The sequence below is a fragment of the Cervus canadensis genome, chromosome 16 (genome assembly GCF_019320065.1).
Source record: "Cervus canadensis isolate Bull #8, Minnesota chromosome 16, ASM1932006v1, whole genome shotgun sequence".
NCBI classification, from domain to species: Eukaryota; Metazoa; Chordata; class Mammalia; order Artiodactyla; family Cervidae; genus Cervus; species Cervus canadensis.
The window spans coordinates 63,470,645-63,495,938 of record NC_057401.1 but is presented as its reverse complement, the minus strand read 5'-3'; the positions used below and the strand labels follow the sequence as shown (position 1 = coordinate 63,495,938).

Here is a 25,294-nt window from a genome sequence, read left to right as displayed (position 1 = left end):
AAAAGAAACCGGATCATACTCAGAGCCCCTCTGAGGGATGTTTGGTCCAGGCACCGCTCCTCAGGAGAAGAGGGCTGGGCTTTGTCATCTGGAAAGATGTGTCCTGTCCTTGACGCGGGAGGCTGGCCCCTCCCAGCCTGTGATGGGTCCAGCCCCCCAGGATTGGCCTCCCTTCATACCCCAGAGCCTTCACTAGAGTGACAGTTAAGAGGGCTGGCCCCCGAGGGGCCTGCCAAGCCCGTCCCGGGTGCCCTCAGCTGCCAGGCGTCCCCTTCCTCCTGAGTTCAGTCCTCTAACGGCGCAGCGCCTTCCTGCAGGCCCACCGGACTGCGCTGTCGGAGTCTCCCTCCTGAGCCCTGGCTTTGTATTCCACGAATTCCCGCACAAGCGCAGGGTCCATCAGTGAGCCTCAGGGCCCCCCTGCAGGGTGTTGAGTACTGACGCAGCTCCAAAGGCTCCTCTGTGGTCTTTGATGCTCTGACCACCTCTGCCTTCCTCCTGCCCCGGCTCTGAGTGCAGCTCTGTCACCTTGATCGCTTCCTCTGACCTTCCCACGTCAGAGCAGCTTTCATTTAACCCCATACTGCATAGCCATCCTGCACGCTGGGCTCTGGTGTTGGATCCTGCCTTCGATTTCGTCACAGTGCCCACCCAAGGAGGCCAGGACCCTCTCACTCCTGACCACGCCCTCAGCTCCCAGTGAGCCCGGCACATGCTCCAAATAGCTCCAGTGATGGTTGGTGAAGGATGAGAAAATAAGTAGTTTGTTAGTTGATCTGCCTTTTTTTTTTAATTCATTCAGTTCTTCAGCAAACATTTTTGATGACCCACTGTGCATTATTTACTGAATATAAAATATTCCCTGGTAGCTCAGCTGGTAAAGAATCCACCTGCAATGCAGGAGACCTGGGTTCGATCCCTGGATTGGGAAGATCCCCTGGAGGAGGGATAGGCTACCCACTCCAGTCTTCTTGGGCTTCCCAGGTGGCTCAGACAGGAAAGAATCCATCTGCAATGCAGGAGACGTCACTTCCATCCCTGGGTTGGGAAGATCCCCTGGAGGAGGGCATGGCAACCCACTCCAGTATTCTTGCCTGGAAAATCCGATGGACGGAAGAACATGGCAGGCTACAGCCCATGGAGTTCCAGCACAGTATAGCGCAGAGAAAGACTCAGAGACCTGCTCCAGGTTGGAAAGGAACTTAAGAATTTCGTGAGGAGGCGTCCTGTGAACAAGGGCAGCCTCGTAGGGTCACCAGCTGTTGGGTTTGATGACAAGATGCAGTGGCGATATCAGCTGGGGACCCACTGAGCTGGGATCAGGGCAGCTGTACCGAGCAGGCTGCCCCTGGGCTGAGTCCTCAGGGCCAGATGCGAGCTGGCCATGTAGACAAGCAGGGGTGGGGAATAAGGGGGTCATGCTAAGTACGGTGCACAGGGTTTTTAAAGGCCCAGAAGCCTGCATCTGTAGCATCTTTTCCAGTTGGTTAAAAGAAAACGATTTTCTGAATTCCTTAAGCAAGGAACTGGCTTGCAGCAGTACTTAGAGAGCCTGTGTTAGATGGACAGATGGATGGATGATGAGCGAATTGTGGGCGAGTGATGGATGGATGATGAGAGGATGGTGGGTGGATAGTTGGGTGGGTGAATAAACATGTACATTAAACTTAATATACAGTCCTCAGCTTTGTAGCAGGGACTCCCAGTCATGTTCCCGCTCCTCCCGGTACTCTGCGCTTTCTAGACCATCTCTGCCTAAAGTTCTCCAGCCTTGGGAGACTCTTCCCTCCAAACTACCCAGCTTTCTTGGCTGAGCCATGCTGAGGGGCTGGGAAAGGTCATGTCTTTCCCACAGCCCCAGTGTGGAGAGTGGAAGGGCTCCTCCTCCCCCGGGGGGCCAAGAGGGAACCCGTGGGGCCACATGATTAGATTAGCATCTGTGCTGTAAAGAGGGGCCGGGAGGCAACATGAGAAAGTCAGGACCCCTCGCCCACGCCGCCTCCCCAGGCTCCAGACAGGAGCCCTCGCTGCCGCGGGCAGAATGTGCAAACTCCTGCAGATTCTTGGGTGCTGCCCTGGCCCTCGGGAGCTAGGCTGGGGTCCATCTCAGACACATCCCATCAGCGTGACCTAGTGGCTGCTTTTATTTTTGTGGATCTGCTGGTCGAGCCAGCACCATGTATACATAACCTTATTGTATTGCAATAGCTCTTTTGAAAGCCAAGATTCCCTAGAGGGCTGTGAAAACATTCAGAGTGGCCCTCTTCACTTTCCACTTGGGAGGGTACAAGTCCAGGGGCTGAGTGGGCAAATGCTAATTCTCTCTCCCACCTCCGAGGAAAGTCCTAACGCAACACGGAGGGATTGGAAGAGCTCGGAGCTTTGCATGCTGAGCTGCTCAGCCGGTGATGGGCTATTTTTGCCTCATCCAGGACTCTTCCCTCTGTTTGAATTTACTCCTCCTTCGTCCTCTTGGGTCCACAAAGGGGCACTGTGTTTTATTTTAAAGTGAGTTTTCTCATTATGGGCTTCCCTGGTGGCTCAGTGGTAATCCATCTGCCAGTGCAGATGTGGCTTTGACCCCTGGGTTGAGAAGATCCCCCGGAGAAAGAAATGACAACCCACTCCAGTATTCTTGCCTGGGAAATCCCATGGACAGAGGAGCCTGGCGGGCTACAGTCTATGGGGTCAGACATGACTTAACGACTAAATAACAACAGTGTTCTATATATAACATCTATTAGGCACCTGTGGCGTGCTAAGAACTCATTGCGTCTCTGTCCTGAAGTCCACACTTTGTTCAGTAAAGTGCAAGGAACATAGAGGGAGCCTGAGACTCTGGTTCCGTCCTGTGTGGTTGGCAGCAAGGGGCAGTAGCTGGAGCTTCATCTGAAGAGCTATAGAACCAGGTTCACGGTCAGCCCTGGGGGCTGGATTTTGCTCTACAGACATACCTGTGTTCCTCGGTCACCCTTGTGCTTGCAAGTTACATGCTTAGAACTATTTCCTGGAAGAACTGAGAGGAGCTGAGGAAACATGGGGAGGAATGTGGAAGACCCCACCTGCCCTCCTGTGATGGTCCGTGGTGTGCCTGGCGCGCGCCTGCGGTGCAGACCCTGGGTAGCCCCACCGGCTCGGTCAGATGTGGGTTTCAGAGGTGCTGTGATTTTGTGCCCCTTCCCAGTGGACGGCATGTGGTCTTGCTGGTCCTCCTGGTCCACGTGCTCGGCGACGTGTGGAGGCGGACACTACATGAGGACCCGCTCCTGCACAAACCCAGCCCCCGCCTACGGAGGTGACATCTGCCTGGGACTGCACACGGAGGAGGCGCTCTGCAACACGCAGCCCTGCCCGGGTAAGCAGCCCTTCCTGGCCCAGCGCCGAGGACAGGGCGGTTTCGGCCTTCCCCTTGGTAAGAATAGGCTTGCAACACAGGAGATCCTGGTTCGATTCCTGGGTTGGGAAGATCCGCTGGAGAAGGGATAGGCTCCCCACTCCGGTATTCTTGGGCTTCCCTGGTGGCTCAGCTGGTAAAGAATCGGCCTGCAATGCGGGAGACACTGGGTTCGATCCCTGGGTTGGGAAGATCCCCTGGAGAAGGGAAAGGCTACCCACTCCAGTATACTGGCCTGGAGAATTCCATGGACTGTAGTCCATGGGGTCGCAAAGAGTCGGACACGACTGAGCGACTTTCACTTTCACTTTTGACTTTGATGGAGGAATGGTGAAATTGACAAAAGCATATCTCAGTAAGACTAAAAGAGGGGAACACAGCACCTGTGTTGCTGGTGAAGTGACTTCATAACACGTTGTTCTGTTAATATAATGGAGTCATTCCCACCATGCCACGGTTGCAGAACTAGCAACAGAAACTGGTGATGACCGAGCATTCTTGTAATATTTAAGCTGGAAATGGGGACTGAGGGGCTTCCCCTCTGGCTCAGTGGTAAAGAATCCACCTGCCAGTGCAGGCGATGTGGGTTCAATCCCTGGGTCGGGAAGATCCCCTATAAGAGGAAATGGCAACCCACTCGAATATTCTTGCCTGGAGAATCCCATGGACAGAGGAGCCTGGCAGGCTACAGCTCCTAAGGTCACAAAGAGTCGTACATGACTAAGTGATGAGCAGGCAGGCAGGGAATGGGAACTGACGTTTTGTTGCTGAGAATCAGGGTGGGAATCAGAGAGCCTTTATGGACTGGCTTCACGGAAATCCCCCAGGACAGGGTTCCAGGCTCCACAGCTGGGTGGCCCCAGGGCCCAGTGGATACCCTGTAGCAGCCTTCCCCATCCAAGAATAGTTTAGTTTTCTGACATATAGGGACCACTTGGAGTGAAAATGAGACACTCTCTTCTGAATCTGATTTAAACTTTGAAACACACTAACACGTGTGTGTGTGTGTATGTGTGTATTTTTTAACTAGCTCCTGAAGATTTTCCTTGCAGGTTTCTTGTATATTGAGAAGTGTTTAGAAAACGTATTCTCAGTCACTCCAAAAACTGTTACCTTACACATTTCTCAGGAAATACTGTACCCTTTACAATCGATCAAAACACAAGTTTGGTTTCCAAATTTTCCCTGAACTGCAAAGAGGATGCTTACATCCAAAAAGGAAGAGAAAAGCAAAGTGTGTAGAAAAGAGGAAGAAAAAAACAAAGTGTGTACTAACACTATTTTTATATTATTTCAGAAATATTATCGAGAGTTCATTTTTTTAAACTCCTCACTTAAAATGTGTATTAATCTTATCTTTTCACACATCTGTGTACCCGGGTGAATTTAACAAATCCTAGTGAGTCTCCTCCTCTGGGCTAAAGTGACCTTAGCTGGCTCATCTTTTGACCTTGACCCAGACTTGTTCATGGATCTTTGGTGCTTCAGGCACAGTAAACATGGGATGAATTCTACGTCAAGTATAGCCTGTCTGTGGTGTACTGACTCTGTAGGGCTGTTTTCCTAACAGGAGAGAAAGTATTAATATGTGTAGTAGCTTGAACCCCCCTTCAGCAGCCAAGGCTTTCTCATTGTCCTTTCTCTTGCCTGGGTGCCGAGACCTGTAGAAATTTTCCAGGGAAGTATGTGAGCATGAATGATCCTGTAGAAAGGTATCTAACACCATTACTTTAGAGCGTTAAAATAATGTGCGTTTTAGAAGGTGTATTTTAGGCACATTATTTCTAATCAAAGGTATATGAGTTTTGTGATTCATGCTCCTGTGTGTTTTATTTACTGGACTTGGTCATGAGATATGAGTCTATCTTATTTATAAACTGTAAATATCACATGCAAACTCAGTGTCGGTAAGTTGCCAGTCTTCCAGGTTGGTAGATTTTAATGGTCTTGTTGCCGCATCTCGTCTCCTCGGGCCCCTGCAGAGAGCTGGTCGGAGTGGTCAGACTGGTCTGAGTGTGACGTCGCTGGAGTCCAGGTCCGTGTCCGCCAGTGCGTCCTTCTGTTCCCCGTGGGCAGCCAGTGTTCGGGAAACACCACGGAGAGCCGGCCCTGCGTTTTTGATTCCAACTTCATTCCAGGTAAGGGGGCAGAGATGCTTGTTAGTGTGAACAAAATCACTTCTAATGTTTCAAGAGGAAGTGATTCATGGGTGGGAGTTTTAACTGCTCTTTGAGGTTCTGTTTGGTAAAACAAGAGGTCATTCAATCAGTTCTTATGGTTTCAAGGTGGTTATGAATTTGTGGGAGTTCCCAGGTGGTGCTAGTGGTAAAGAACCCACCTGGCAATGCAAGAGATATAAGAGATGCAGGTTCCATCCCTGGGTCAAGAAGATCCCCTGGAGGAGGGCATGGCAACCCACTCCACTATTCTTGCCTGGAGAATCTCGTGGACAGAGGCGCATGATGGACTACAGTCCTTAGGGTCGAAAAGAGACAAAACCGAAGCAGCTTAGCAGGCATGCATACATGCATGGATTTGTAAGTATGTGGGTGGAGACTTGAATTTAGGCTATGAGTTTTAAGATTTTTTTAAGCACAATATCTTCTACAATTTATTGACTATATTCACAGTCAGATAGTTTGTTCAAAAAATAGACTGTTTTCTTTAAATATTAGATTAAATGTGTTGGCACTGCTGTGCATATTTGTTTGCACAAAGAAAAGAGGACCATTCTTTTCATGTAACCTTAGTATATTTGGGAAAATGGAAACCCATCCTTGTTCTCGTCTTAGAGAAGAGGTTGGCTGGCCCTTCAGCTGCAGTCCTTTCCTTGTGAAGTCAATGTTTGGTTAATAGTGATAGCATATCACCCATCACCTGCTCAGACAGGCACCTGCTATTGTTCAGTCGCTAAATTGTGTCTGATTCTTTGTGACCCCTTGGACCGTAGTACACCGGGCCCCCTATCCTCCACCATCTCCCAGAGTCCACCCAAGTTCATGTCCATTGAGTCCGTGATGCCATCTAAACATCCAACCGAAAGGCATGAGCTAGATACTTACAAAATATTTCATATATTCCTATCATGTGGCTTAGGACTCTGACATGGACCAAAAGCAGAGATTAACCTCTTATAAGGTTGCAATAGAGAATACCTTGTTCTCCTCCACTAAAGGAAAAGATAGTCATATTTTAGAGAAAGTTAGCTTAGGCCTCCTAAGACACCTCAATTTTCTGTTATCTAGACCTGCAGGAATGTTTATTATTGTTTCGTTTTCAACCATAGACATATTTTTAATTCTTGCTGTTGAATGAAAAATCAGGAGCATTTCTGGATTCTTGAAACGGTGTGTATCCTTGGGAGTTAAACATTTAGGTGGATCTCCTTTTATTGGCATCCTACCTGTGGGTTTCACATAAGCATGGAAAACAGCCTGGATGAGCTCTGAGTAGGAAAATTATTTGTTGAGTCAGTTTCCTTTGAGCTCTAGTGGAATGGTCTCCCTCCCCAGGGAATATGACAACACTGGTTTTGATGAGACAAAAAATCTGAGGCAGAAATGCTGCAGGCAAACATTGCCATGTTCCACAGCGAGCAGAATACATTGTAACAGAAAATCTGCACAAACTCCACCCTTGTTTTTTTGAAACAAGTACCCTGGATTCTGTCTGGGAGACCATAGTATTTTCTCATTGCTGTAATGAATCTCACCTCTTTCCAATCAAGATGACCTTGACAAGATGCATCACAGTTTGGCTAAAACAAGCAAATAAATGTGGTTTTTAAAAAAGCAATTGATTAGGCTTTTGGAAACATTGACTCACATCAAACTGAAAATCATTAGACACTTTGTAAATGAATCATTAATGTGATCTTATTTCACTTCATACATTGTGATTGATTTTTTTTTCCAGAAGTGTCTGTGGCCAGATCCAGCAGCATAGAAGAGAAAAGGTGTGGGGGTGAGTTCTGCTTTTTAATTAATTCCTAGTGCATTTCTGATATTTTCCAGTCATTTCTAACCTCATATGTTTCATGTGATGTTTCTGCTATTGGCCAGGAAAAACAGATTAGAGAACCTCCTCAATCTAAGCACATTTTATTTGGGCAGTAAAAATGCAAAGGAGTCTGTATTTGATGTCTGCATCAGTGATTCTTACACTGGGTCCTTAGATCAGCAGCATCAGTATCATGTGGGAACTTGATAGAAATGGAGGTTCACAGGCCCCCCTCAATCTACAGAATCAGAACCTCACTGAGAGGGGTCCGGCTCTGTGGTTCAATCAGCCCCTCAGGTGTTTCTGGTGGATGTAAGCTTTATGATCCAGTGATCTTGGTATTAGCTACAGTTAGATTCCAAATGAGTAAAACAGAATTCAACCATTTTGTTTATATTTATAGTGTAAATCCATGGCAACCATCCTCAGATCTCCAAAGGGCTGAAGCAATAAAATGATACAGTTTTATTATGGCCAAAAGGTTAGACTTATATCTCTAGAGATATTTTTCAGACTTCCGGCAACCCTGAATGACAGACGTCGCATTCCCTGGGTCAAATCCATGATGCTTTTGGACTTTCTTGTCTAGTTCTATCCAGGACAGGAGGGGCTGGCTGACCATCGATCAGAGCCCAGCCACTGTCCAGCTATTGTGTGGGGCCAGTATCCAGACACAAGACCAGTGTCTTCCTGTGTGTAGGTGTTGACCATTCCTAGCATAATCTGTTCCAGCTGGGAGTCCCAGACAGCTCAGGTCAAAGGTCTCTGGTCTCTCACATTCAGAAAGAAGCTGGATTTTCAGAGGTGTGTTTGGGGATGTACTTAGTTATTAACTGCACTGGTAAAGAGTTCACTGTCTCTAAAGAGTTGCACTCTGCTTACTCGGCCATCTGTTAATGCATTTGTTCACTCATGTTTACTGAGCACCCACGCCGTTCCCGTTTTGTGAGGAGTGCGTACAGTGGGGACTCTAATAGCTCCGACTTGTCTGGAAAGAAATGACAAATCCCAGGAGAGCTCTGGGCCTGAGACGGGTGATGTCTGGTGTCTGACATGGGGCAATTCACTGACTTCACAGGCTAGTGACCACTGCCTTGGGATCTGGGCTTCCCCTGTGGATCAGCGGTCAAACATCCTCTTGTAATGCAGAAGACACAGGAGATAGGGATTCGATCTCTGGGTCAGGAAGATCCCCTGGAGGAGGGCATGGCAACCCACTCCAGTACTGTTGCCTGGAGAATCCCGTGGACAGAGGAGCCTGGAGGGCTGTGGTCCATAGAGTTGCAAAGAGTCAAACATGGCTGAAGCTACTGAGCAGGCACACACCTGGGATCTACCTGCAAGATGAGTGTGGGTTTGTTCACAGAAAAACAACTGGCGGTTTTGTGTTTTTGGATCAGTCACTATGTGCTCAACACTGTATCAGATGACAGGAGGTACCCTATTTCATCCCCACAAAGTTTGTTCCTGTGGGTGCCACAGCCCACAGTTCTTTTTGTAAAACCCTTGGTGGTAGAGAAGGATTCGGAAGTCAGCGTTTTTCAGGGTATAGACAGGTGATACTGAACATATACAGTATCACACCGCTGAGGATCTGGGGACCACACTTCATAGTACCCTCTCTCTTTAAAGACCTTGCCGTGGAATGTGGGTGAAGAGACGCAGCTAACGAATGCTCCTCCTGGCATTCCTGGTCGGTTCTGCAACAAACGGTCAGGTCAGGTCGGGCTTTGCGGCCAGATGAGTGGTGAAAAATCAGTGTTCAGAGACTGTGGTTTTGGGAACTGTAGAGAAGGGATAGCAGCCACAGCTTTTATCTGCATTTTATAAACAGAGAGAAAGTCTGAGAGAAGAGGTTCATGGGAAGTCAAAGTGGAGCTGGGTCTGGATCCAAGCAGTGGGATCCCAGTGTGAGTGTTAAGCCCGGAGCACCTTTCCGAGATGGCTCGGTGGTAGAGAATCTGCCTGCCAATGCGGGAGGTGTAAGTTCAGTCCCTGGGTCAGGAAGATCCCCTAGAGAAGGAATTGGCAACCCACTCCAATATTCTTGCCTGAGAAATCTCATGGGCAGAGGAGCTTGGTGGGCTACAGTCTATGGGGTCACAGAGTCGGACACGACTTAGCAACTAAACAGCAATCACAACGAGAAAAGAGTCCGGGTGCTGAGTGTCCCAGTGGAGGGTGTCTGCAGCCACAGAAGCCCTATCCAGGCAGCAGTCTTAGATAACATCCAGGGTCCACAGAGCCGCAGAGTTTATAGAGAGTGTCCCCGTCCAGAGGGATTTCAAGGCAGAACCTGGGGGCAGCCAGCTGACACTTCTGCAGCGTGACTGACCCTCCAGGTGTAACACAAATTCACAAACCACTTTCCTCAGCCGGCCTTCGCAGGGTAAGATACGGGAGTCCTGCCAAGACCTTGAACATCCAGGAGGACATGATACAGAAGGCCCTTTTCTCTCTCTCTCTCTCTTTAGTCACTAAGTCGTGTCCGACTCTTGCGACCCCATGGACTGTGGCCCGCCAGGCTCCTCTGTCCATGGGATTCTCCAGGCAAGAATACTGGACTGGGTTGCCATTTCCTTCTCTAGGAGATCTTCCCGACCCAGGAATTGAACCCGGGTCTCCTGCATTGCAGGCAGATTCTTTACCATCTGAGCTATGAGGAACAGAAGGGCCACTTCCATCCTTTCTCTTCCTTCCATAAGATTCAGCGTTTTTGTGTGTTTGAGCCAGTTCTGCCATATGCTGCACCAAATCATGTCTCGGGGTGCTATTGATTCAGTCATAGAAACTTTAATCACAGTCTTCAGAACTTATCGTTTTCGTCTGAGGCTGCTGCCACAGCAGAGCAGGTAGGTAGGTGCTCATGTGTGCGGGGTGCTCAGTCACTAGTCGTGTCTGACTCTTTGTGACTCTGTGGACTATAGTCCTCCAGGCTCCTCCGTCCATGGGATTTCCCAGGAAAGAATACTGGGGGAGGTTACCATTCCCTTCTCCAAGGGATCTTCCTGACCCAGGGATTGAATCTGAGTCTACTGCATTGCAGGCCAGTTCTTTACGGTCTGAGCCCCCAGAGAAGCCCTGGGGATAAGAAGTCAGATTGGGCTTATTGTCCGGTGACAAGTAAAAAGGATTACCTAGTAAGGAGGTTTGAGGATATTGAGGGCACTTCACAGATAACTTTTTTCAGCTCATTGAAAAATCGGTCAAACTTTACACAGAAAATTGGCTAGTTGGACCCACTGGGTAGTTGGCCTCTATTCTAGATTTACTGAATAAAAACAACAGCAAGAAGCATATTCAAAGCAAAGTGCCACACTAAGCAGATTCGAGAGATTTAATAGGAACGATTTTTCACTTACGCAGAAAAAAATGTATGCCTCTAGAAAGGTTCTGACTTTGAGAGCTATTTTTAGTTGCATGAGACACAGAGACTATACAATCATCCCAGAGATGTCAGCTGGCCCAGCCTTCCCCAGGCACCTGCAGGAATGATTCACTTGACTAATGACAAAGTATCTGCATATGGAGAGAGTCATACATCTTCCCTGTGTTATAATATAATATGTTACTACTACAGCAGAAGTACTTTTATAAATTTAAAAGTACTTTATTGCCCAAAAAAAAAAAAAAAAGCTAACCATCATCTGAGCCTTCGGCAAGTCATAATTTTTTTGCAATAGTGACATCAAAGATCACTGATCGCAGATTACTGTAACAGATTATAACAGTAATAAAGTTAGAACTATTGCAAGAATTGCTAAAATGTGCCACAGAGACATGTAGTGAGCAAATGCTGCTGGAAAAAATGGTGCCAATGGACTTGCCAGACAGACAGAGAGTCCCCACCAACCTTCCATGTGTGAAAAGCACAGTATCTGCCTCTGTGCTCTGTCTGCACCATCAGAACCTCGCATGCTCCCCTTTCACCCTCATTGGTCTTTGTTTGCAAGTAGCTACATATTTAAGGTTCACCTCCAGCCCATTGTCCAGGTCTTGCCTGTTGTTTTAGTCTTGTTCTCTGATTATTCCAACACAGGAAGGGCTCTTGTGAACAATGTTCTCTTGAGTTGAGACAATGAGACAACAGCTTATTCTCCTTACACTTGAAAGTCAGTTTTGCTGGGTATAAAGAATAAAATACCTAGGAATAAATGTACATAAGGAGGCAAAAGATCTGTACTCAGAAAACTGTACGACACTGGTGAAAGACACAAAGACGACACGAGCAGATGGACAGATGTCCCGTGTTCTTGAATTGGAAGAATCAATATTGTGAACATGACTGTTGTTACCTAAAGGAAACTACGGATCCAGTGAAATCCCTATCAAATTACTAATGGCATTTTTCACAGAATTATTACCAGATTCTTTTACTATTTGTACAGAAACACAAAAGACCCCAAATAGCCAAAGCAAGTTTGAGAAAGAAAAAGAGAGCTGGAGGAATCAGGCGCCCTGACTTCAGGCTATATTACAAAGCTCCAGTAATCGGTACAGTATGGTACTGGCACAAAAACAAAACTATGGATCCGTGGATTAAGATAGAAAACCCAGAGAGAAACACAGGCTCCTACGGTAACCTAATCTGTGACAGAGGAGACAGGGATACACAATGGAGAAAAGACAGTCTCTTCAGTGAGTGGTGCTGGGAAAACTGGGCAGCCACGCATAAAAGGATGAAATTAGAACACTCCCTAACACCTGCACAAAAACAAACTCAAAATGGATTGAAGACCTAAATGTAAGACTGGACACTATAAAACTATTAGAGGAAAATATAGGCGGCAGAAGTACTTTTATCCCCACGTGGCCTTGACCCTGGAGGGTCCAAATGGCTAAAGCATTGAGAAATGACAACAAGTGTGAAATCCACGCTTGCTTACCTTGAGGGTGGCTTAAGGGTTAGAATAGAAGCTTCTAGTGGTTGCTAGTAGAATGGCCCTTGCATGCTTTATCCAACTGTCCCAGATTCAGCCCTAGAGGCTTTAGACAAAATCAGGAAAAGCCACAGGCTTATTGATTCCTTTCTCGTTGTTAAACCAGTGACCAAATAATCAAGAAGTGAAAAGTTGAGGTAGATGTCAGGGAATGGGTGGTACTGTGGAATATGCTAGTAACATCCTCCTGGATTATCCAGTCCCAGATGCTGAAGACACCAGAGGCCTGTGTTCGGAATCATCAGTTTAGCATTTCAGTGTGAGTGGGAGTACACTGGTTATGGCTCACAGAGGACAGAGGAGGAGGCTGCCCCTCTACACCATCTTCATCCACCTCAGGGTGCAAATCTGACTCCCAGGGCTGCAGAGCCCCAGACCTGGTGTCCAGGAGCGGCAAAGGGGCGCAGCTTAGAGGGAGAAGCTGAGACGGTTTAGAGATGGGTGAAGGATGCTCCGCCTGTGCTCTGGATTCCAGGTGAGGCAAAGGCAGCTCTCAGAGTCCTTGGGAAGGAGCCCAGGTGACTAAGGAACATATATGCCAGGACCTGCTAGATGCAGGAAACAGACTCACAGATCTTCTCTCCCTGGGGACCTCCCCATGTGGCCCAGTCTTGTCATCCGGCGTGCACAGTGGTACCCAGCAGGCATCTTCAGGGGTCCCATTTGAGTGCAGAATGGACAACAGGTCCCATCTGAGTGATAGAGAGCAAGGGTGACGCTTGGCATCTGGTGGTGCATGGAGGGGGCACCTGGGAGAAAAGCCAGATCCTCAGATGTGCCCTGTGCAATGGAGACATAAGGCCAGTAACTCTCAGGCAGCTGGTTAGCTATACATTGCCAAGATAGCCGAAGAGCATTGAGGTTATACTTTGCTTCACCTGAATTTCAATAATTTCAGCTTCCCGGGCACAGCTCAGATGTTGTCTTTATTTCCTGAAAGGCTTAAAATTTTGATTGTCAGATGTTTTGCCAACACACAATGAATATCTTATTTTTTCTTTGGTCATTCTTTCTCAGACATTAAGCAGGTCTTGCTATGCCACTTTGATACCACTCAAACCAATCCTATATTAGAGACATAAGGCCCTATCAGTTCTTTAATCAATATTTTGTATTTAAAACTCAAAATAACTTAGAGATGCTATTAAGTAGAAAAAAGCACTGTATAAAAGAGGGTCATTTCATGACCATTAAAAGATCATATTTCTTTGACACCAATCATTTGTTTCTTCAGAGTGAAGCATTTTACTTATAAGGTCTCCGAGATACAATGTGAGTGAAAAAAAATGGTACCCTGGGTGACATTTACAACATGCACACACGGCATGTGAGTGTGCCTCGTGTCTGCAAAACACAGTACAGAAGATGGTGACAGTCGTTTCCTCTTGTAAATAATAATAATAATAATAAAAAGATTTATTCTTGTATAGCATTTTGCACTTTCTTAGGTTATACAATACGGGCATATTCATATTCCAAAAATGTAATGGAAACATAACAATGATGCAATCAGAGCACATTTTTAAATAATATGAAGTGATAAAGGATAGGGGAAGTAGTCAGGCTTGCAGGTGAGCGGGAATGGGAAGCAGTGAGAAGCATCCTCGCTCTGTTCCCGGGACACAGACAAGCTGCATGCAGGGGCCCTCAGTCCCTTCAGGAACATGGAAAACATGTTCCCTAGAACCCCAGAGAGCACAGATCATGCTGTACTTGAGACAGGACTGTCTCGTTCAAGCCTTTAAAGAAAAAAAAAATGTCTCTGCTAGTGTATGTGGGGGCGTCCAAAAGGCTGGTTATAATGCATAAAAGCACTGACATAAACTACCGTGTGCTCAGTGCAGAGAAGCGTTTTGGTGGCAGTGACATTTTATACTTTTAAAGATTTTTTTCATGGTCCACATAAAAAAAGTCTTTATTGAATTTGTTATGATAGTGTTTCTGTCTTATATCTTGTTTCTGTTTTTTTTGGCAACAAGGCATGTAGGATCTTAGCTCCCTGACCAGGGATCAAACCCACACCGCCTCCCTTAGAAGGCAGAGTCTCAACTGCTGAACCACCGGGGACGTCCCTGGGACACTTTAAGGAGGGTCTGATGATTTCCTGAGTTTTGGAAGGAATCTGGTGCTTTCCCCAGCGTCCTTCTCTTTTCCTCTGAGCCCACTGCGCTGGGGAGGAGCGTGTCCCTTTCCCGGCGGCCTGACTGTGGATCTTGTCTCCCCAGAGTTCAGCCTGCTCCACATGATTGCCGCGGGGCTCAGCAGCGCCATCCTGGGCTGCCTTCTCACGCTGCTCGTCCACACCTACTGCCAGCGGTACCAGCAGCAATCCCACGACGCCACCGTTATCCACCCCGTCGCGCCCGCCCCGCTCAACACCAGCATAACCAACCACATCAACAAACTGGACAAGTACGACTCGGTGGAGGCCATCAAGGTAGGGACCGGCAGCCAGGCGTGCCAGGGAGGCAGGTGTTGTCCTGGGGGCTGCCGGCAAAGCCCAGGGGTGGTGATGCAGGTCACGGGGTGGGGGGCAAGGTGAATGACGTCTCTTATTTTTCCTGTCAGTGTTTACTCTATATACTGAAAAACAGTTGATTAACAATGTTGTGTTAATTCCAGGTGTACGGCAAAGTGATTCCGTTATATGTATATATGGTTTCTGACTCTTTCCCACTATAGGTTATTATAAGATATTGGATATGTTTCCCCTGGGCTGCTTCCCTGGTGGTTCAGAAGGTAAAATCGTCTGCTTGCAATGCTGGAGACCTGGGTTCAATCCCTGGGTCGGGAAGATCCCCTGGAGAAGGAAACAGCAACCCACTCCAGTACTCTTGCCTGGAAAATTCCATGGATGGAAGAACCTCATAGGCTACAGTCCATGGGGTCGCAAAGAGTCAGACATGACTAAGAGACTTTGCTTCCACTTTTCACTTTGCTTTCACAAGATGTTGAATATATTTCCCTGCATAGTAAATCATTGTTGTTTAGTTTGTATATAATGGTGTATATCTATTAATCCCATACTCCTAATTTATCTCATGCCCACCTTTCCCCTGTGGTTACTGTAAGTTTATTTTCTGTGTTTCTGTTTTGTAAATAAGTTCATTTGTATTATTTTTTAGATTCCACATATAACTGATACCATATGATGTTTGTCTTTGCCGGGCTTACCTCACTCAGGATGATCATGTCTAGGTCCATCCGTGTCGCTGCAAACGCCATCATTTCATTCAGTCATCAGAATTTTGATATTCCTGTTAAGTCCATGGTCCCTCTTAATATTCCTGCTATGATGGCTTCTTTCAAAATCCAGTTTCCTTCCCATGTGGGAAATGCAGTTTCTTCAGCCCCGACAGCTTCAGCTCGTTGGGAGCTCTTATGTCCCAGGATCCGCAGGGTCCTCGCTGGTTCCTCTCACCACCATGGGGCCCCCACGTGCATAGAGACAGAGCTGGGTTCCCCAGCCATCAGCATGTTATACTGATCCATGATAGAGGCAGGAAATGAAGCCCCAAGAATTAATAACACACCCCACACACCTTCTCAGAACCAAGCCCCCAGAGAATGAGGAGGAACATGAGTTCCCATGAGCAAGAGTCTTCAAGGAGAAACCTCCAGTACCCAAGAATGGGGCCCTTCTCAATGTGATCCCAACCCATCAGCTCACCTGTGATCACTTGCTTCAAGCATCTGAAGATCATTTAGCTGGTCTCCTGTTCTCACTGAAGATCCAGGAGCCACTTACTCTGAAATCTTGCTGCTCTGAAGGCAAAGTACCACTGTCCAGTGTCTAATGAGTCTTTCTAGAACTTTCTTCTGACTCCTTGGCCAGATAAATCCCAAACATTTGGGCTGTGCCACCTACCTAACATCTTTATTTTGGTCCTCTCGTAATTTACCCTCTACCTGGGATAGTTCAGCTCTTTAAAAGGACAGGTATGTGAAGTGAAGTGAAAATTGCTCAGTCATGTCTGACTCTGCAACTCCATGGACTGCAGCCCACCAGGCCTCTCTGTCCATGGGATTTTCCAGGAAAGAATACTAGAGTGGATTGCCTTTCCCTTCTCCAGGGTATCTTCCTATCCCAGGGATTGAACCTGGGCCTCCTGCATTGCAGGCAGATTCTTTACCATCTGAACCACCAGGGAAGCCCCAGAGTATGGGTAACTATTCTCTTAGTGAGAAAGCGCTTTTGTGTCAGAAGTGGCTGCAATAGAAACCACCACCACCACAGTCACCTTCCCACAAGTGTAGAAAATGAGAAATTAAGAATCTCATGCATTTATGTAAATGTGTTCCTTCAAAATCTTTTATCAATGTACCATGACGATCCAAAAGCTGCTCAGTTATAAGTGGTAATACTCAAAGTGCTCATGAATTTGAAATCACTAGAGTCTTAGGTTTCCTGGAGGTTTCAATTTAGGTCTTCTAACTCTTGGAAGTTTTCAGGCTAAAGTTCAAAAGTAGAGTTTCTGAGTAAAGCTCAAAAATAATCTGGACTGAAAACCTACCAACCTCATTCTACTTATGAGGCAAATCCTCAACAAGGAAAATGATGTGCGGAAGCGTGTAAGCGAGAAAAGACATTTTAAAATAATGAAGGCTTAGGGGAGAGCTCAAATTCCACATACAGCAGGTTTTTGAACAACATTGCACTGCATGGGTCCACTTATTTGCAGATTTTTTTCAATACTACCAAACTCCACGATAGGTTGGCTGAATCCAGGATGCAGCACTATGGGTCCAGGCAGACCTCAGATACAGAAGACCCACATGTATGGAGGGCTGACTATAAGTTAAATGCAGATTTTCAGCTTCGAGGAGGGTCAGTGTCCCTGACACCAATGTTGTTCAAGGGTCAACTATAATTGTCTCCTATTATATTCTCTTTCTGAAATACTGCTTACTGAGTGCTCGTAAATCTTCTATCTTCTATTCTACAGGCATTTAACAAAAACAACTTGATCCTAGAGGAAAGAAACAAATACTTCAACCCACATCTCACTGGGAAGACCTATTCTAACGCCTACTTTACAGATCTCAATAACTATGATGAGTACTAAGAGCTCTTCTATTTTTGGCTTCTTGTAATTCCCCCAGTTCCTTAAGGCCTGTGCTCCATGACTGCCCATGTCTCCAAGCCTTCAGAGATGGAGTGTGGATACATCTCAAGTGCATTTCAAGCCACTAGTGTCCCATTGTTGCCGAAGAGAAACGTTTTCAAAAGCAACAAAAATCTAAACACGACCGTGAAAATCTGGTCTACAATTCTTGATGATCGTGTTTAATGAGCCTTGGTGTGCAGCTTTTTTTTTTTTTTTTTATGTTCAGTCCATTTTTCGAAAAAGTTGGTTGCTTTTTTGGAGCTTTTTTCATAACTGTACCACCCACATTGGAAGGAGTCTTTAGAAATATGAACATCTTCTTGACCCTGAGCATAAATCTTAATGGTGATTTAATTCAGGAAAGCAGGCACCCCACCTCCACATGCTTTAGAGTGCTGATAAAATGGAGACTATGAATGTGGCCATACAAGGACTCACCATTGTGGTGATCGCCATCTTCTCATTCTGGATGGTTCTGTGTGTGTTTGGACTTGGAACGCTTCTCGCCTGAGGACGCCCGGGGATTCAGCCTGGCTTGCATCTGCGGAGGTGCGGGTGTGCGATGGGAGGTCTCCACTCTCAGCCTTGCTGCGCTTGCTGTGTTGTTCCCGGGGGAGCTGAGTGTAAAGAACAGAGGGACAGACGGGATGAAGGGTGAATGTGCCCTGCAGCTCGCCGTGAAGCTCGCCTTATTCTGACTTGTGGTTTTCATGGCAGTTCAGGGAGCTCTTTGCCACGCGGGGTCAAGAGAGCCCGCCTGTCTGGGCCGTAGTAACATTCTGAAGAACCACTCTGTAAAATAACCACTTGTTTAGCATTTGTATAATAGATTCTGCACCTGCCCTCTCTCTGCAAAGAAAAATTTCAAACATTCATGATGCCAGTGAAGAAAGTATTGAAAGAACTGAAATATAATTGAAAACAACTTTTTAAAAAAAATTTTCCATGCTACAGAAGGTATTGGATGAACTGATGTTTAATGAAAAGCAACTTTCTATTTTCCATCTCCCTGATAGAACTAACGTGAGGCCATCAGCCCCTACTAAGAGCATTAATGATGTGTAAAGCTGGCTTTCTGCAGCTTGCTACTGTGCATATTGAAGTGCTCCCCAAGTTCCAAGCTGTCATTTGCTGCCTTCAGGTCAGGTCAGGAGGTGATGTTTAGCTTGGGTGCCTTTTGTTTTTTATCTCAGTGCTGCCTTCCCACCCACCTAGTCCCATTTCTCCCTGCATAGGGGCAACAACATTTCAAAAGAAGTACCCTGAGAAATCAGGGTATCAGGATGTTAAAGCCTTCAGTGATCCCTGTGGTTCTGAGCTTCAATCATTCACAAGCATTTCTGAGTTATGATATTGTTCAGTGTGGTCCCCAGAAGGAAAAAAAAAAAACAGGATAAATTACTCACAAAAAACTGATACATAATATATGGCAGTTGGTTGAATAATTTTTGAAAGTAACAAGAAGATTGAAACTATTCATTGGATGCCTCTGGGTATCATGATAAAGGCCTGGGTGGACATTAAAACATGTTCTTATGATAAATGAACCTTCAGATCTGTGAAAATCTACAATATGGGCATCAAGGGACATATGTATGTTTTAGCATACATGTTTTCACTCTGTCCTATCTGAAGAAATTGGAAATTTTTATGCTTAGTAATGAATGTTGTTGAGTTCAAAACATTCTCATGTACCCAAATTTTCTGAAATGGCTCTACTAAAATAAAATCTAAATTGCAGTTGGGCTCTGGGAGGTCTGATAGATTTCAAATGAATGATGTTCGGGGTCTTTCCAGTGGGGAGTTCTTGCTGTATCTCCCGTATTCCCTTGAATGCTGTGTGAGATTGCTCTGTCTAAAGTCCACACTTGGGAAGGGAAGTTTACCCAGATAGTTTTCTAATTGTCCTTGGGTTGTGTTTTCCTTGATTGCTTCACCCTGTCTCATCACTGTCCTGTAAGACAGATGTCCACATTGCGTAGCACATTTAGCAGTTTTATGAATTCCAGCCCCCACAATGTTTTCTAAGCTTTTAAAAGGTCATTCTCTTTCCCGCAGAACAGACGATACTGACATTTCAAAAAAAGCATCACTGGACTTGATGGGAAATGTGTTCTAAATGACATCAAAGTTGGTCATCAATCATTCTTACCCACTGACTAGGGAGAGCACCCTCCCCCACAACAGACTTTTCATGTTGTTGATTCCATACACCTTTGTGATTATCACCGCAAAGAAATTCATGCGTTTTTGTTCTCTGGCATTCTATTAGAAATAAAATTGTTCTGTTCTCTCGCTCTCTGTCTCCCGTTCCCTCCCATCCCTTCCTCCCTCCATCCCTCCCTCTTACTTAACAGAATATGAGTTGGTTTTAGGATAGTTTTAGCTATAATCTAAGAAATTTAACCAGCCATGGAATAACTTTCGTTTTCCCGTCACCGAAGGGCTATTGCTCACGTGTCTGCCTCCCCTCTGCATCCTTCATTAAGCCCCCGTGTGGTGGGCTTTTGTGGTAAAGTCTCCCACTTCTGCTGGATTCTTCAAACAGCCGCTCTTCGTAAGGTGGGTGGTAGAGATTCCTGCCAGCACTTGTCACATTTTAAATTTCTGTGTAACTTCACTATCCAACCTTTTTCTTCCTTTCTTTCTCCCTCTTTTTCTTTCTTTCTTTCATTCTTCCTTTTGTGTGTGTGTGTTTTTTTTCTTTCTGGTACAGGCAGCACAAATAAAATCTAATATTTTTAAATTGTATTTCTCTGAGTCTAATATCAAATGACATTAATCACAGTTTAATTTCTAGGGTTGCTTCTAGATACAGTTGAAGTTTGGCTGGTTCTCGTTAGGAAACGGGCTTCAGTCTCACCCTGACATTCTTTGGAATCTGATTCCCAGTGTTGGGTGCTTTCTCTAGACCAGACCAGTCACTGCCTAACACCAACCCACACTGCCCCAGGGTCCCTGCTCTCGGCATAGCAGGCGGCCTCTCAGAGCAGCTCAGCTCTGATCGCTCGGAGGGATTTGTCTCCCTGGACGACCGCGACTCTGTGGATTCTGGGGACGCAGAATCAGGCTGTGCTGCGTGAAGACCCAGGGTCCCCAGACTCGGGTGTTTTCTTCCCCGATTGTCTGACCTGCTCTAGGTCTGTTTCTGTGCTGGTGCCTCTGGAACTTACGGGGGGATCTGAACCTTCCTGCTCTTTCAGGGACTTGTCACTAAGCCTGTCGATTCTGACTAGAACTGGCAGTAATCCTGGGGGAAAAGATGGCTCCCTGTGTGTGGAGAGTGGACAGAGAGTCTAAAGGAACTAAGAGGGGTAAGCGGTGAGCGAATGTGAGGGCTGCTATGTGGAGAAGCCTCTGTGCCCAGGAACGGTCAGCCTGCGGGGTCAATGAGAACCAGGGCTCTGGCCCCCTGATTCATGAGTGATGTCAAAGAGAAAGGAAGTGAATTCAGGAGAAAGTGGCCTTGTAAAGAAGGGACTCTGGTGCCTCCCAGCCCAGGGCTGTGGACGATCCCAGGTGGAGACTATGATCATCTCACACAGTCCTGTGTCTGATCCCTGGATCTTCCGGGATCAACTGCCCAGAGAGCAGGCCAGGGTGCCTCTCTTTCCTCATTTATCTGCAAAAGGGTGAAGTTCATGGGCATCAACGCCTGTGTGGTCAGAGTTCGCGCAGGTGTCCCTCAGAATTAGTGAGTAAGTGAGTCAGATGCCTTCAGAGTTATGGACAAATTTTCAGCCCAGGGGCTTCCTGAAAAGATGTGTTAGTGTAACTGCAGATCAAAGGAGATTTTTTTTTTTTTGTGTGTGTGTACGAAGTCTGCGCTCAGCTAGTCATTTTGTGTAAACACTCCCTTAATGCACACTGGAGGTACAACTGCGATGGTGTTTTCATTTGCAAATATCCTGATGTTCCTTTTTGACATATTCCTCACTTTCAGAATCAATCATGAATATGTCCCCAACACTGTCAAACCACTTTCAGCATTGACTTTGCCCCAAGGTCATCAACCTTCTTTAGCCCCAGGATGTCTTTTATATTTCAGTGGAATTTTCTTGTGTGTGGCATTTGGTGATAACTACACTGAATTCAGTCTTTCTGTTTTCAAAAGGTGACTCTGGGGCGTCTATTCAGAGGCAACAGGTATCAGTGGTGAATGCCACGTACCAAGTCTGCCTCTAGGGATATGTTCTCCACTTGGCAGGGCTGCACTTAAATCCCACAACTCCAATAATCATTGTCTGTGAAGGAGGGAATTAAAAAACAATCTTATTTAAAAAAATCTTAAATCTATTCATATGCAGACTGTTTCTCTGCTCTTATTTTTAAAATGATACAAAATGGAGTTCACAGATTCATTGGCTATGCCCAGCGTTTTCATTTCTTCTAACATCTCTTATTTCATGGTAATTTATGTTGACATGGTGATGCATGTTGACATGACTTTACCAAGATTTGAGTACCTCTGATTACCTATCTTTTTAACTATTGTCAGACACTAGAAAGCCGTTTTGAGCCCCCTGCTTCTCTGATCAATGGGTGTGAAATGGGAGAACACGGTAACATTCATTTTGGCCTGATAAATGTACAAAAGGGAATGCCAAATATTTCACAGTAAATTGCTGTGTAAGATAAAATATACAGAGACCAGTGGCCATAGTGGAATTTATTTCTGTTATTCTCTCCTATTGAAGTCATTAATAGTAATTGATTTAAATATATTTTGTAACTCTACAAATATAGAACCAATGCATTCTCTTTCTCTATTTTGATAACCTGATAAAACACAAAATAATATATTGCTTTCATTCTTGCTTATTTTTTCTTTGGAAATTGAAAAGTAATGAGCAAGATATAAAATTGGACTATTGGCAGAGATTTTTTATCAAAATGACTATTCCATTCTCTTTTTTATGGATTTATGTTAAAGATGCATTATAGATATTTTTGGAGCAGATGGATCAAAGTGGGAGTTTTTTAATGGTCATATATTGCATCATCAAAAACTTAGTACATGTTTCAGAAGCATTAGGAATGGAGACCTTTTCTCTTTTGAAAATATATGTTCACATTGCAAAATGTCTAATAGCATTATCAAAACCAAAATCAGAGCCTTACATGAATGTACTATTCCCAATGAAACCTGTCTCATATAGTACTTTTAAAAGATTGTATTAGTCCTGCCATAGAAAAACAAAACATTCAAGCTTATTACCCATCGTGTGTGTGTATGCACACTTGGTTGCTTAGCCGTGTGTGACTCTTCGTGACCTCATGGACTGTAGCCCGCCAGGTTCCTCTGTCCTTGGAATTTCCTAGGAGAGAATATTGGAGTGGGTTGCCATTTCCTTCTCCAGCGGATCTTCTCAACAGAGGTCGAACCTATATCTCTTGTGTCTCTCTCCTGCATTAGCAGGCAGATTCTTTCCCACTGCACCACCTGCGAAGCCCCTTGTTACCCATTACCCAATACCACTTCTCATTCAACCAAACTTGTTTCACTTTGCTGACATGACAACAGTAGCTAGTCAAAGATATCATAACACCTGAAAGGAGAAAAATTGAAATAGAAAATCACTGTATGGCATTTCTTAAACAAACATGTTGGGCAGGCAACAAAATTCAGTCCACCTCTCCCATATCAGTCAGAAATCTGAGGCCAGCCATTCAAAGATGATCCTGTTCTTTCTCAGCTTTTTGGCAACTGAATGCCAAAAATGGCCCAAATGTTAGCTGTTTAAAATGGTCCCCACGTTATATAAATACAAGCTGGAAAGCAAAATCTGGATTCCAGAAGATCCAAACTATCATCACTAAGAAAGAGCCTTGTTAGTAAGTGCAGGTAGTTTAATTTCCTGTAGAGTGTTGCCAGTGCCTTGTTTCAGATGATGATTTATCATTTTATCTGGATATTTGTTCAAAGCAGAGGACTGATTGGCTGTACTTTAAAGAAAATCATCATATGCCTCTTTGATCTCAGGAGAGCAAGAAGCACAGCATCATCAGGTGTGAATTCTGCCCCCACTGGGCTGTGGTGCCAGAGTGGGGTACCACGGTGTGTTCAGAATTTAGGTGAACCCAGCCATCCAGAAACTGACATCACTTTAATTTTACATCTTCCAAGAACACTTGAGAGTTTGTTCTGTAGAAAGAACGTCATCGGGATGCCTGTAGAAGTTAAAGGATCTTGTCACTGTCCCTCTTCAGGCAAGTCTCTATAGATACAGGAAAATCAGATGGAGGCTCGTGATGCCTGGCAGATATAGTGAGTGGAGTGACAACCACATAGAATATTGCCTACTGTTGGTTTGAAGTCAATGTCAAAATTGCTTCATAAGTTCACAAAGTTTTCTTCCTTAATTTGAATCAAGAAAACTTGCAGTGTTTTTTCTCTGTTAAATTTGATTCCTTCTCTCCCCTCAACCCATACTGTGACTGTTGGCCAAAATCAAACTTGAACTTCGGCACTTTGAAAGAAAGCACAGTGGGAACCTCCAACACAAGCCCCTACGTTCACCACCAAAACGCTACATTGTTTGCAAAGAAAGTGCACAAGCTGGTCCAATGTAAGATTCTTCAAAAGTTTGTAATTGAAATTGTGTGTTATGCCACTCGCAACTTTTGAATATGTTATGAAATGTTAAATGCCTCATTCCTTGTTAATTTGCTGTTGCCGTTTTTGTGATACAAAATAAACTTATTTGGGATTGTTTCTCTTTTTTTTTTAATTGAAATTTCTTGGAAGTCATCTTGAGCCTTTGATAAACTTACAGAAACTACTGATCTTGAAATTAATGTGTAAGAGACAATATATATTCGTCATAATGGAACTTTTTTAGAATGAGGTAGCATTGTCTGCCCTTCACTGGGGTGAGAAAAATGGAACTTCAGTTGTCTTATGGAATGCTTGTGGATTTCTGGGTATTCCCCCTCACAACCATTGGGTGTACATAACACACTGCTTTTCATTCCTCACATTTAACTTTCAAGGTTCTATTGGAAACCTGGTTGCTAGAAATGTGCAATCCAGATATCCAGTGATCTTCACATTCATCTTCTGTTCATCGGTTCACTGGTCTTAAAAGAGTCCAGCATGACTGAAGTGACTCAGCATGCATACAATGTTAGGAAAAGGAAACAGCAACCCACCCCAGTATTCTCACCTGAGGAATCAGAGGAACCTGGTGGGCTACCGTCCATAGGGTCGCAAAGAGTCAGACATGACTGAGGCAACTTAACACATGAACACGATTCACTGGTCTTAACTGCTGGCTGGAGAGCTGTTCAGGTCTAAATCTAAGAAAGTTGTCTAATGACACCAGATAGATACACTGTTTTCAAAATCAGCTTAAAATACCATTGTGCAGCACAGGCAGGGAGCCCTTTGCCCGCTGCCCTGGATTAGTGATGGATGCTCATGAGCGAGGCTGACAGGGGTCACACAGCCAGTCAGCAGAAACCAACTCCTGCCAGCTCCCAGCCTCAACACCGAGGAAAACAAGCATATCTACAAGGTAAAATGAGCTGGTACCCTAGAAGTGCAAGTGTCCTGCTCACTCACTGCTCCTGGCAAATTGTCTGGTTCTAGAATCCAAACCTTCACATCTTTTATAAACAATTCATGAAGGATGATCCTGGGTCCTGCCAACAGTCCCCCAATTTTCCTTCCACAGCAGCCCCCTCCTCATCTCCATCTGCCAACATTTGGGGGGAAAAATAAGAGAATCCTGATATGTACAGTAAAAGTTGTAGTCTATTTTTTGTACTTAGGTTTTTATGTAAATAGTTTATCTCATTCCATTGTAAGTTAGCATCGAAATAAACCCTACTGTTTAGGAAACAATTTAGTG

At 45.3% G+C, this 25,294-nt stretch overlaps 1 protein-coding gene across 1 annotated transcript in view; it reads left to right on the top strand.

Moving 5' to 3' along the window:
* SEMA5A (semaphorin 5A) overlaps positions 1–24,156 on the top strand; it is a 565,061-nt gene extending 540,905 nt beyond the window's left edge. The window contains exons 19-23 of the mRNA XM_043489083.1: positions 3,185–3,355; positions 5,377–5,532; positions 7,310–7,357; positions 14,559–14,770; positions 17,280–24,156. Coding sequence (XP_043345018.1) covers positions 3,185–3,355; positions 5,377–5,532; positions 7,310–7,357; positions 14,559–14,770; positions 17,280–17,399 — 707 coding nt within the window. The 3' untranslated portion in view covers positions 17,400–24,156. The remainder of the gene's footprint in view (positions 1–3,184; positions 3,356–5,376; positions 5,533–7,309; positions 7,358–14,558; positions 14,771–17,279) is intronic.
* The last annotated feature ends 1,138 nt before the right edge of the window (positions 24,157–25,294 follow it).